This window comes from Strongylocentrotus purpuratus, unplaced genomic scaffold (genome assembly GCF_000002235.5).
Source record: "Strongylocentrotus purpuratus isolate Spur 01 unplaced genomic scaffold, Spur_5.0 spur5_scaffold_20, whole genome shotgun sequence".
Lineage (NCBI taxonomy): Eukaryota > Metazoa > Echinodermata > Echinoidea > Camarodonta > Strongylocentrotidae > Strongylocentrotus > Strongylocentrotus purpuratus.
This window is the reverse complement of record NW_022145606.1, coordinates 19,056,966-19,070,464: the sequence shown is the minus strand read 5'-3', so window position 1 is coordinate 19,070,464 and position 13,499 is coordinate 19,056,966. Positions and strand designations below refer to the sequence as shown.

General features: G+C 37.3%; 1 protein-coding gene across 1 annotated transcript; it reads left to right on the top strand.

Moving 5' to 3' along the window:
- Positions 1–6,971: 6,971 nt before the first annotated feature.
- LOC115927625 (tripartite motif-containing protein 59-like) lies at positions 6,972–7,961 on the top strand. The gene has a single exon (XM_030993733.1). The coding sequence runs from the start codon at positions 6,972–6,974 to the stop codon at positions 7,959–7,961; it is 990 nt and encodes a 329-aa protein (XP_030849593.1).
- The last annotated feature ends 5,538 nt before the right edge of the window (positions 7,962–13,499 follow it).

The following is a 13,499-nucleotide window of genomic DNA, read 5'->3' as shown; positions in this document are numbered from 1 at the left end:
CACCATGTTAATAGCATACCATGCACCTGGCGGTTGGTCGTAAACACACACTCATCAGTCTGCAAGAATCTTCAACTGTGAAGGAGGTAGACTTAACCCAAAGAAGAAGAAGAAGAAGAAGAAGAAGAAGAAGAATCAATACCATACCTGGTATGTACGCAAATACATTGAAGAGGCCCAGGGCGATTCGCAGTTCTAGATCCGTTGAAGGTGTTCCAATAATATGTCGGCTGATATCCTTCGGTTCTAGGACAATTACCCCCTGGGCAATCACCCCCCGGAAAGTTACCCCCCGGAAAACTACCCCCCAAGGACAGTTACCCACCGGAGAATTACCCCCCGGAGAATTACCCCCCGTGGACAATAACCCCCTAAGGACAATTACCCCCCGGAAAATTACCCCCCGGAGAATTACCCCCGAGGACAATTACCCCCCAAGGACAATTACCCCCCGGAAAATTACCCCCCGGAGAATTACCCCCCGAGGACAATTACCCCCGAGGACAATTACCCCCCGAGGACAACTACCCCCGAGAACAATTACCCCCCCCCCCCCCAAGGACAATTACCCCCCGGAAAACTACCCCTTGAGGAATTACCCCACGAGGACAATTACCCGCCCCCGAGGACAATCCCCCCCCCCCGGGGACAATTCCCCCCCCCCCCCCGGGGACAATCAGGATTCAATAGCAAAAGACGATCTGACACGTTGAGAAATGCTGTGAAGGCTACGAGCCCATAAAATCCCGTGCACGAACCCACATTCGTTCAAATACTTGCGCGTGATCTTCCTCATTACTACACATTTTTCTTTAACTATAATGTATGCAACAACACTGTGGTTGCTGTTTTCTACGAAGGATTTCTCTTGTGCAGCGTTATTTCAACTTTTTGTTCGACACGATGCCCTCTTAAGAAATGAAAAGTTTCGCCCAATCTTAAATTCTTCACAAACTATTTATTTTGCATCACTCTGGCACTCGTCAAGTGCTATGTACACACGTATGGGCACATTTGTTTCTTGATTTAGTGAACGAGCAAGAAAAACAAGGACAAGACATTTTCAAAATGGTAAAATATAATGTTGTAATCAACACACTAGCACAGATTTAAGGTATGCGGGCGCCTCACCGCCGAATGTACACGAATATAAAGTGAAATATTCGGTCATGACCTTGATACACGAATATGAGGATATTCGGGCCTCTCGTTGCCTTGATTCATCATGTTTATAATTGTGATGAGTGTGGTAACAATGTAATGTCGAAATAAAAGATATATATTCGCAAAATATTGTCAGCGAGCGAGGAAAAAAGACATTTTATTATTTGTTTACATTTTATTTTCTCATGAAAATAAATACTCTACCCGTTTCTGATATTTGTTTTTCACAAAATCAACGTTTGCCAATTTTTTTTTCATGTAACTAACATTCTCTTTCGGCACCCCAGTTGAAAAAACACTGCTCTGGAATTACAAAATCATTGAGATGAATGTACTTAAGTGCGGATACTTATTTTCTTTTAATATGGCACCGTACATACAATATATTTAACTTGAAGGCAATTTTTATTTCAAAATAAATTACAGTACAAGAAAACATATTTTAGTTCACCATGACAACAGAAATATATATATATATATATATATTACATTACATTTATAAACATGAAGAGAACCTTAATTTTGGAATAGATCATGGATGAGGGTCCATTATACATACAAAGACAAATATACGATCAGCTGATTAGAAAAGTTACAGAGGATGCATAAATAATGATATCTTACATCCTAATTTCTTTGTTGGGCCATTTTTGGGGAGACTAGCTGTATTAACGCGTACTCATCTGCGCGCAATGTATTGTTAAATTTCTCAGAAATGTAAATTCCGTACTTTGATTTGATACATGCGTCTTCTGGCAATTGAATTTGATTCAATACACGTGGCATATTAAGTCAAACTTCACAAAGGTGGAATGGATACAGAGCGAGAGGGGTGGGTGAAATCTCCTCCTAGGAGGATACATGTACGTGAAGCAAAAAGATTTGGCAGATGGGTACGAGGGCTTTGAATGTGAGCTACGAATATAAATATAATTTATACACAACCCCTGTACGAAACAAATCTATTCCGTCATAAATAACTAAGAAAATGAAAGTTCATGACATTTTCTCTAAATAGCAATTTGAAGAGGAGCTCGCATTATACGTCACAGTGTTACAAATTCCCTGGGTGTGATTGTCCTCGGGCCGCGGTAATGGTGTTTCGAGGGGGGGGGGTAATTGTCCTCGGGGGGGTAGTCGTCCTCGGGTGGTAATTGTCCTCGGGGGTAGTTGTCCTCGGGGGGTAATTGTCCTCGGGGGGTAATTCTCCGGGGGGTAATTTTCCGGGGGGTAATTGTCCTTGGGGGGGGGGGGGTAATTGTCCTCGGGGGGTAATTCTCCGGGGGGTAATTTTCCGGGGGGTAATTGTCCTTGGGGGGTAATTGTCCTCGGGGGGTAATTTTCCGGGGGTGATTGCCCAAGGGGTAATTGTCCTGATACGATATCCTTCAGATAGAGTCCCATGGCCTTACTGGTTCCCATACAAGCACCAGCAGTCAAGAACAGTAAAAGGGCCACTGGGAAATGAGGTGACCCAAACACTTCGCAACAACCACCCATCTTATAACGTATAAATGGAGAGTGAGGTGTCCAGACACTGTCTTAACAAACATAAAGACTTCTCTAGATCTTTTGTCGACGGATTTAACGGACAAATATTCATAAAATAGCACTAACCATCATGAATATTTGTCCTTCCTAAAATTGTCCGACATCACTTAGAAGTTTTTATGAAATATTGCTTGTATACTTTTTCAAATTGCTGTTTTAAATCGACTTTCCGGGTACAACCTGTCCGAACACACAACGTCTGCATGGGTATGCTACTATAACGACAATGGCGATTTTAGCGAATCTCTTACTTTGTGTCGATTGTCCAGCACGTACAAAAGGCCTGCTGATTCACATACTTATAACATTATACAAGGTACAATGATTCTATTATTAACGATAATTGTTGTTCACTCGGAAAGTAAGGATTCTCGACCCCGGTTACTTTCTTTAAATACATGTGCCTTATTGACTGAAACTACTCAACCAAAAGAACCTAACGTAATAAGCGTAATGCATGCATGGCTCAGGGAGGTGAAAGAACAGGAGGCGAAACTCTTGTAATTTATTCAAACGCATTCTTGAGTTCTAAAGCGTAACAATGGGATGTGTAACATTCCACTTGGCTTTGAAGTTCCATGCTCCGAACCGCGCTTCCACTGCGGGGAATTTCGGAAGCCAGGCACCAGTTTTACATTTATTACAAAATATTAAATTACCGGCAAAATTACAGTGTAAATTAAAAACTTTATATGGGGATTGTATTGGGAATAGTGCATCAAACAAATTTTCAAATTTAGAACTCCGTCCTGCCTTTAAATTGTGTGCCAGAGTTGGTAAAAGAAAAATTACATCCTGTCAAAAAAACAATATTTTAGGATGATGCGCTAATTTGTGCATGCTTTAATGTCCCGTTATTTGATCCATGATTTACAATCTTCAATAACATTAAGTTTGCTAATGCGTGTTTTCGCGTGTTTTTTGTATTTTCAAGTTTAAAAAAGAATGAAATTACACAAGTTTGTGTTCGCTTGTTCTACTCTTTACACATTCAACAATGGATGAGAAACCATTGGAAGGGACAGCGAACAGTTGCTGTGATACCATTTTCTGATGTAGGAATTCTAAATCCTAAAATTTCATGCGCTCTTTTATCTCACCACCTGGTCAACAGTTGCAGATTAGCGCATAACATTCCGGCGGCTTGGAGCATGGGGTCAAAGGAGAACGGCTTGATTCAAGTCCTTCTCTATCACGTCCCTGCATGGCTTAAAAACAGTATTTTTTTTAACTGGGTGCCGCAAGAGCTAGAGGTCATTTCGGTATACCCGCGAGGGAATTATTATATTACCTTTGTGGTGGTGGTTATTTTACCTGACTGCTAAGCAAGCATAAATGCTTGTAAGTAAGCGACCAGACGGCTGACGGCTTTAGTTCCTCTCCGAGGGAACTGGTAATAAGGATTAATGCCTTACCAAAGGGCACTATCGCATCGACTTGGTTTCGAACCCGGGTCACCAGATTACGAGACCACTGCTCTACAAACTGAGCTATTGTATTAATAAATTTTAATTATTTTGGAATAACGTCGATTTCGATAACTATTTCATGAGGAAAAGCTTTCTCCCTCATTCGCTTTGCTCGATCGCATCCTTTAGCAACATGTTGATTTCAGCAGGGTCCGTGATTTCAGGCAGCGAAGTTCCTAAAGACCTCCATCTCTTAGCAACGAGGTGCCCGAATAGTCGGCCTTCTATTTGACAACGAGGTGCCTCAATATTTGATATCTTTTCTATCGAAATTACATTTTTACCATAATTATGCTCGTTCGATTCACTCGCTCGTAACAATTAGAAACAGGATAATTCTGGCAATGTTATGCTCGACTATTCTCATGTAATGTGCATCGAGGTGATACACATAATAATATTATTTTGCATTCACGTATGCGGCAGCGAGGTGCCCGCACACTTGATTTTTCGTTTTATTTTAGTGTGTTTGGAATTCAAACATCCCTTTAATAACATTCCTAAGCTTTTGTTTCCAAAGATATTTCCATGATATAGTACGGTAATGATTATATGAAACTCATTTTTTAAGAAAAAAAAATCAGAGATATTGAAATTACCCAGGTCCTCTGCCAGAAGAAGAAAATATATTTCCTCTTGGAATGGCAATGGGCAGGGTCACAAATACACTGTCGCTGATATAGTTGGAATATTTTTTTTTTACTCCAATTTATTGAATTATCATGACATTGATTTATTCCTAATAGCTCTAGATAATAGTATACATTCTCAGCTTTTATTGAATAATAATTTGCCAGTGTTTGTTATGCGTGACTGCTAAAGCATGTGTATGCTACAATGCTTATCAGCTAGGAGAGCTACGCCCTTAAGTCATAAATGACAGTAATGAGGATTAATGGATCACAAAAGGGCACTAATATGGCACATCAACACGGTTTTGATCCCGGGGCCTTACATGGCCGTACGGAGGATTTTCATTATGGCTCAAGGGATGGGCACACAAAAGTGTCTTTCTGTTGGGGACAGGGGGGAATTCAATGAGTTATTGATAATTTATTGCATTTTCCTCTTCTTCTTTTTTTGTGGGAACTGCCCCCTACCCTATCCCCGCTGCATACAGTCATGGTTCAGTGGCAAAGCAATGGCCTCGTAACTGTGAGGCCCCATGATCAAAACCGTGTCGATGTGCTATATAAGTGCCCTTTTGTTGGGCATTAATCCTCATTATTGTCATTTATGACTTAAGGGCGTAGATCCCTTAGTTGATAAGCATAGGAGCATACCCATGTTTTAGCAGTCATGCAAAAAAAACACTGGCAAATTATTATTCAATAACATCTGAGAATGTATACTATATCTAGATCTTCTAGGAATAAATCGTTGTCAAAATAATTCCATAAATTGGGGTAAAACAAATATTCCCACTATGTGAGCGGCAGTGTTTATGTATTAGTCAGAGTCCTAAAACTTTCATAAAACTTCTCGTTTTGGAAGATAAAGGACGGCAACAGAAAAGTGAACGGCCTTAACGAATTGAAACAGATTATATTCAATAGGATATCCTCGTTTTATCTCAATACATTTTGGCTGAGCCACTGTTACATAAAATCAATTTCGAGTTACCATGTTTTCGGACTAAAATGTCACATTATGTACGCATCAAGCCAGAGGGCACCCTGTGTCAAAAAAGCGCGACACTTCAAATTATCCATGAAAATCACGCTCAGATAATGCAATGCACGCTAATCATTCAAATCGATTGCTTCGCGAACGAGATGCTGAAATCTTCACTGAGTGTAAGCCCTATTGGCATTTGTCCAGATTCTGACCGTTTTTATATATTTTTTAAATTCTTCGATCATTATGTTCCCTCACCTTACACGCATCTAACACAGATCGCACTACTCCCCAATATTGTCTCTGTTTTAGCGTTGACGGTGTCTTATATTTTCTCAGCTGAGCTGATTGGGAGCGCGACCATAGAACTAAAAATACGTATTTTCAGTTCTGTGCGCTCGCGACACGTCCGGCTGGCAGGAGAACTAGAATTAACAGTCATAATCGATCCGACGGGCTAGGTAGTATGAGTATAGTTATATTCGCTGCGGTTCGACTTCATCTTATCTAATATGAGCCGAGACAAATTTGGTAAGTCAGCTAATTAAGTGATAAATTACGGCATAAAATTTCATCTGAAATAAGTGTAAAACAGGTAAATTTACTGCACTTGCGTGATAAATGTTGGGTTTAATAATTGACACAGACTCTTCCAACGAACAGTACACCGTCTGCTCGTGCTGCATGTCTTTCAGGACCGGGTGGTCGGGCCTGTGGTCGTCGGACTCTACGACGGACTTGGCTCACCGCGCACAATAGCAGACGCGATCTGTGGGCCCCGTATGTATGATAGAACTTAACACTGATGGTAATTTTGCCATCGGTATTAATTACAATGGCAACATCACCGAACAGCCAATCAAATCAAGTTTTTCCATGCACGTTACCACAATTTGTCTGGTATATATCTACGTAGGGCGTTTAACGAGCCCCGGACTTTGATTTTTTGTTATTCCCTTGAACATGGTTTCTCATTGAAACATGTACAGGAACCTGTCTTCAAAGACCACTCTTTGTGTATCCCTAGGGCGGTCGTTATAGACAGGCTTGGGTTTGACAGTAGTATTATACATAATATCATGTAAGACAAAAGAACAGCATCTTTGTATACTTCTGTCCGGCTAAATATTTTAATTGTCTATTTCCTCAATATAGATTTGCGGTATAAAGATGGCCAACAAACAAAAACTGTGCCCTGATAGTCTAGCCTGTCCGTTGTGTCTTGAAGCCTTCAAAAGCCCCACTCTCCTTCCGTGTGGACATACATTCTGTAAGGACTGCCTTGAGACTTACGATGAGAAACATACATTTTGGGATTACATGGACTGCCCTCTCTGTAGGAACCGCACCAAGCTAGGTCCTAATAGGATTGCTGGACTCCCGCCAAACTTTTCATTGAGAGGTCTTCAGGATGATCTTCACGATGAGTGTCTGTTACCAAACTCCTGTGTCTTGCACAAGACAGAGTGCAAGAACATTTTCTGTGAAGTGTGTGAGATATTTATCTGTATTACATGCTTCATCGAAAGCCATCAAAGTCACAGGATTATCAAGAAAGAAGATCTGGAGAAGGGATTGAGAAAGAAAAAATTCACTCTTAGTCAAGAGAGTAAAATCAGGAAAACCCAAGCTGAACAGTCTGTGGAAAATGCTGAGCAGCAAAAAAGGATCATAAACTGTCACCTTGGAGAATTGGAATGCAGCATTAGAGATGTGTTCGCCAAGAAAATAACAGTACTCCAGGAAAACGAGAAAAAACTACTAAAAGAGGTCAATGATATTCGGGAGGATGCAAGCAAGCATTTGGACAAAGATATTGCTCATCAGAAACAAACGATAAAGAAGATAGAGAGATCTATTGCGAACTTGACGCACAGCATGACGAAGGATGTAAATGACGATATCCTTATTGAACTTCATTTGTACTCTAATGATCTTGAAAAGTCGTTGAAGAAAACAAATGTAGAGGGATCCATGCCGAAATTGCAAGCAGTAAAGAGTGCACATTTTGTTGCCGGTGCGAAGGAGCTCCTTGACCTAGGTCATATAGAGATGGAAGGGAAGAAGACTAAAAACCATGTTTACGGTTCACACTACGTATATCCACCACTAGAGAAAACAATTTATGGAAAGAACGGTTCATTGTTTACTAGTAACTGATAACCTGTTTGGCATGGCGGCGCTATCCCAGGATGCCGTGGTGGTAGGGTATGGAGGGAACTGGAAGGGTTCTGATTGCTTCTCTGTGTCAGGCGACCAGAAGCAGCATATATATTTGTCTGCATATACACCATGTCAGATATAAACGAAGCAGATTGTGGCTCTGTTTGTTTTAAATCTTAACTATGACCAAAAAGTTAAATGGCACTTTGAGAGCATGAACATTTTCATAGATAAAGTTTTTTGGTTTTCTTGTAGCATGGATCTAGATTGATCTCCCAAAGTTCAACAACACGTTTTTAACTTTACGTTATGTGCATAAGGTATCACTGAATAGCAAATTGTTTACATAATTTTGTAACCCGAATCGAAATAACATTTTCGTTGGATTTGATAATTGTATATAGCCACAAACAATATATTTCTTTCTTATCGATGATCAATGACCATGGGTGGATCTTTAGTACAGATAACAGTAATCTGAATTATCTTTGATATTTTGATGGAACAGTGCAATTGAAAATGCGCTTCGGACGCTTGTTCCGTAAACAATATAGACCCCCATTTACAATTTATTAATGAGATTGTATATATGTTGTAATACACTCATTAGTTTTCTCCAAGTGATTGTTTTAAAAGAAAATATGATTAAATAATAGTAGTGCAGGTAAAAAATATAAAAAAACTCTCATCAACTGAAAAAGTTGTCTCATTTTCCGTAAAACACATTTCATTTTGAAGTAGCAGAAAATAATTTAATAGAAGGACCGATTTATTTTAACAATTTGTTTAAGGCATCAAGGCAGCTAGCAATCAAAATCAAATAAATTACAATTCCTTAATACGAGGCGAGTGTATAAAATATGAATTGCCCCAAAATACCCTTTTCTCCATATCAAAACAAATATGACGACTAGTATACTTACTTGGTACATTGTACAAAGTAATCTCAAATGGGACTTACATATCAAAGATACAATGTTAAGGAGTAATAGGAAATTGTATATGCTCCGTAGATTGAAATCATTTAATTTTCCTCGCAATGACCTTTTAACTATATACATGGGATACATAAGACCAGTACTTGATTATTGTGTCCCTGTTTTTAATGGAAATATTACTCAAGAGCAAATATTAAATTTAGAACGAATTCAAAAGAGAGTCCTTAGAATAATATTGGGAGGTGACTATATAACATATGTCAATGCTCTTTCATTGTGTAACTTGATCACACTTGAAGCAAGAAGAAAACAACTTTGTGAACATTTTGTAATATCTTTAGAAAAACACCCTGTTTTTAATGATTGGTTACCGGTTAAAAGAGAAAATAGATACAATTTTAGAAACTCAAACAAATATGACACTTTTAAATGTAAAACGCAGAGATTTCAAAATAGTGCTCTTCCTTACCTTGTTCGCATTTTAAACAATATATAGTTTATTTTGTTATGATTATTTTTTTCTCCTGTGTACAATAATGTCGTCCTTGTTTTCACGAAGTGACGGTAGTGAGGAAAATCGTAACGCAAAGTGAATGCAATTTTTTTTCACTACCGTCACTTCGTGAAAACAGCGACGAATTGTGTATTTGCTGGTTGTATATGCATGGGCATTCTCTGGGTGGTGGGCGCCCTTTCCTTGTTGGTGGGATCTAATCTTAATTTATTGGGGGGGGGGTCGTTTTGATTAATTATTTGTTTGAAGGGGAAGGGGCCCACCTCCTGGACATGTGTGCCCATCACCACGAGAATGCCCACTGCCACTCATCACTTTTTAAACTTTTAACATTTACTATTGGTTTGTAACGTGCACTTTTTTAACTGAATGAAATAAAATTGAATTGAATTGAATTGAATTGAATTGAACTTTGCAATTTTGTTTGTATGTATCTATTTCCAATTATTTATTTTGTATATCTTTAAATGTAACAAATGTAACAAATGTGCAATTCAGCCTTTGACTGCTAATCATTTGATGAATAAACTCTTTTTGAATTGAATTGAATTGAATACATTTTGGAAGACTCCATAAATATGCTTATTTACAATTCCAAAAATCACTCCCTTTCTAAAAAAAAGTTATAGCGCTTTAAAAATGCAAATTAATATGAGCTAAAATGGCAAAGGGTTGTCATCTAATTAGCTAACGTAACATAGTGAGAAGAAAAATAGAACATATCGCGAATAGATGCTACCATGAAGCAAGTGACTAGTTTGAAGTCAGATGAAGCGGTTTCATAACATTAATTTAAAGATGTATCTTTCTTAGTTCCCGTTGCTATGGTCGTAATATAATAACACCCGATAAATGATGTTCTCAGACACCAAATTATTATTTTTACGTCAAATAATACATTAAAAAGAACAAATTCGAAGTGACGGACATCATTTTCAGTCCAAAGGCGCCAAGTGTTACCATGGTTTTTCGGTACAAAATGTATTCGGTACAAAGTCATTTTGTAACAAAATCAATTCGGTAAAAGTCATTTTGCAACAAAATCCATTCGGTACAAATTTTGTAACAAAATAGATTCGGTACAAATAATTTTGTAACAAAATGAATTCGGTAAAAATAATTTTGTAACATAATGAATTCGGTACAAATAATTTTGTAACAAAATGAATTCGGTACAAATTTTGTAACAAAATGAATTCGGTACAAATCATTTTGTAACAAAATTTATTTTGTTACAAAAGTTTTTAACAAAATAAAATTTTGTTACAAAATAATTGTTTTTACTTAATTTTGTAACAAAATGAGGTTATTTTATACCGAAAAACTAGGGTAATACTTGGCGCCCCATACTCCCTTACGTGACCCTGCCATCCCGCCCTCTTCCTCTTCAAATATATTCAGAGCACTGTGCACAAATCAATATTCATAAAGTTAATTGGAAAGGAAAGACAGAGTAAAGATTTGTCACGCTGCATTTAAAATGCCACGGCAAACTATCATGAAAATGTTTGTCAGTACGTGGGTAATGACGCCCCCCCCCCCCACACACACACACACACTCATTTAAAAGCTGTGACCTAATTCCATAGTTACAAGTATTTTTTTGGAAAAATGGTCGCCACTTTTTGGCAGCATATTAATACCTAGAAATTTTGCAGAGAGGTCCCATGAACACGTTGATACTGAACAACCTTCTATACAAAATCCCATGTTTTGACCCCTAGGTATTATTTTTTTGTTAATACAATTTTGAAACAAGGCATTGCTGGATGCTTCAGTATGTCCTTAATTGTAATCTTTCTGAAAAATTATGTACAAAAGTGGCTCATAATAAATATTGAGCAAGGTCAACAGTACTTTCGTTTATTTTATTACTTTCGGTTACAAATATTTGTTTTGCTTCAACTAGTTCAAAAGAGTGGCAAAGATTAATGTGAGAAGGGCAGAATTCAATTTTCAAACTCTTCTCTTGCTAGTTACATTGTTATGTGCTTGCATTACATCAGGTCTTCATTTTTTGTATGAAGGGTATTCCAAATGATTTCATAAATAAAGATTATATGGTCAATTTAAACTATCTGGTAGGTTATAAAAGAATCAAGATGACACACTTAAATATTACCTAGTCTACACGGCAAAGGTTTTGCTCTGTAAAGTTGATAAAAACATGGACATTTCAAAAGTTCTCAAAGTTTATGGGATATATAGATTGTAATCTAAAAATAGGGGACTAAATAATTAATCTATGTAGGAAGGACGGCTACGTCTATTATTCAGCATTGGGATTGTCATTTACGCTTAATTATCACAAAATATGTATCAATCCATCTTATAAAATAGGCTTGTCTTGTAAAATTCATTGGTTGAATACATTTTTATATTTTTTTAGAGTCTATCTTCAATAGTCAATAAATAATAGTCAGCATCCTATTAGTGAAACATATTCAAATGGCTGTTTATTTTCAAATTTCAAAATAAATAACAAGGGAACTTTGTGAAGGCATGTTGACTACTGGATTCACTACTCCCATTGACATAATACAGTGAAGGCACTGGGTTAAAATAAGCTGAAACCTCTCCAAAATCGTTTATTTTTTCCTCTTATGTCATTAATCATCCTCACATGTTGTTTAACTTCTCAATAGCTTGACACTCCCTTGCTCGTAGTACAACAAAACTGTACAAAAATCAATAGGGCCTTAATTCCCTTTCTAATCTTATGTTCCTCAAATTATGCACATAAGCTTGTGTGAAATATAAAAGGGCATATGCCTAGTCCTTTTATATTTCGCTTATTTACCATTTATTGTTAAACTGAGAAAAGATCCTGTACATAATCTTCAATTTGCTCAAAATAAGTTCATTTTCTATGAATCATCAAAGTTCACAAATAACTAGAATGCTTGATATATGCTCTGAATATTTCGGTGTCCGCATACATGTTGGAGCAATCTAATATAACCTTGTTACATGTTACATGGGACAGCAAAAGTATATAAAGATCAATCAATCTGTCAGTAAACAAAATAGTATTTATTCCAAAGCATATGGAATTGTTGTGTTATTCTTATAAAATGAGCAGTAAAGAATGATTGTTACTAGAATTGAAACATAAACAACATACAAAAACGTGTAAATGTACCATTCTCAGGATATGCGATGTTTTAAAATTCCGTTATTTTTTTTCTAACACAAAAGAAACGCCGAGGATATTTATTTGCGGTTTTATTTTAAAATAGATTCATTATGTTTTGCTTACACGTGTATGTGATAAAATTGAATGGTACACTGTATTTTTTATGCAAAGAATAAATCAAACCGATTACCCCCAGTCAACAGAGTATTGTATCGTGCGGTTAATATAAATTGATGATCTGACTGACATGTTAACATCAGGTAACGTCCGGAACAAACCATCCATGTAGCATGAATTGCACACTGACTTTCGTAACATGCTAAAGAGAGCATGTAAGTAAGTGAAATAAATGATGGCTACGATTGTTATTTGCTTCATATCTTACTCTGTTAGAGCACTGCTGCAAACAATTAATGTAAATCACCAATGATATCCAAAGAAAGGTAATAAAACTAGTGTGCAGCATTCGAAACACTGGAGATGTTGCAATTATAAATTATTAGGCGATGTACTGATTCCCAATGTTGGGGTATCTGTCGTATGTCATTAGTTGATAGCATAACATTTGTCATTGTTACCCTCTAGGGGGACACATTTGGTATTATGTTTAAAAAAAAACAGAGCCTTATCATATAAAACTGGATTTGAAATTGAGTCTGTTGTTTGAAACTACATGTATTAACAAAAATATTGATCCAGAAGTTTGCAGCATATTGTGATATAAATGCAAACGTCGTATATATGTTTTTATAGCGCCCCTAGCTCTAACAATACTAGCGCATGCCAAGAGCTCGACACCTTTGCGTACAAGTCATATTGATTTAGAATGCGTCATACGTTGTGGGACAAATGTATATATTTAGTGTCTGTGATGTTAACCTTCATAATTTTGCTATCAACACAATACCCAATGCTATTTTCCCAGCTATATATCTCCAGTTTAACCA

Excerpts from the sequence above, each read along its gene's own strand:
- LOC115927625 (XM_030993733.1), top strand. The coding sequence starts at position 6,972 with ATGGCCAACAAACAAAAACTGTGCCCTGATAGTCTAGCCTGTCCGTTG.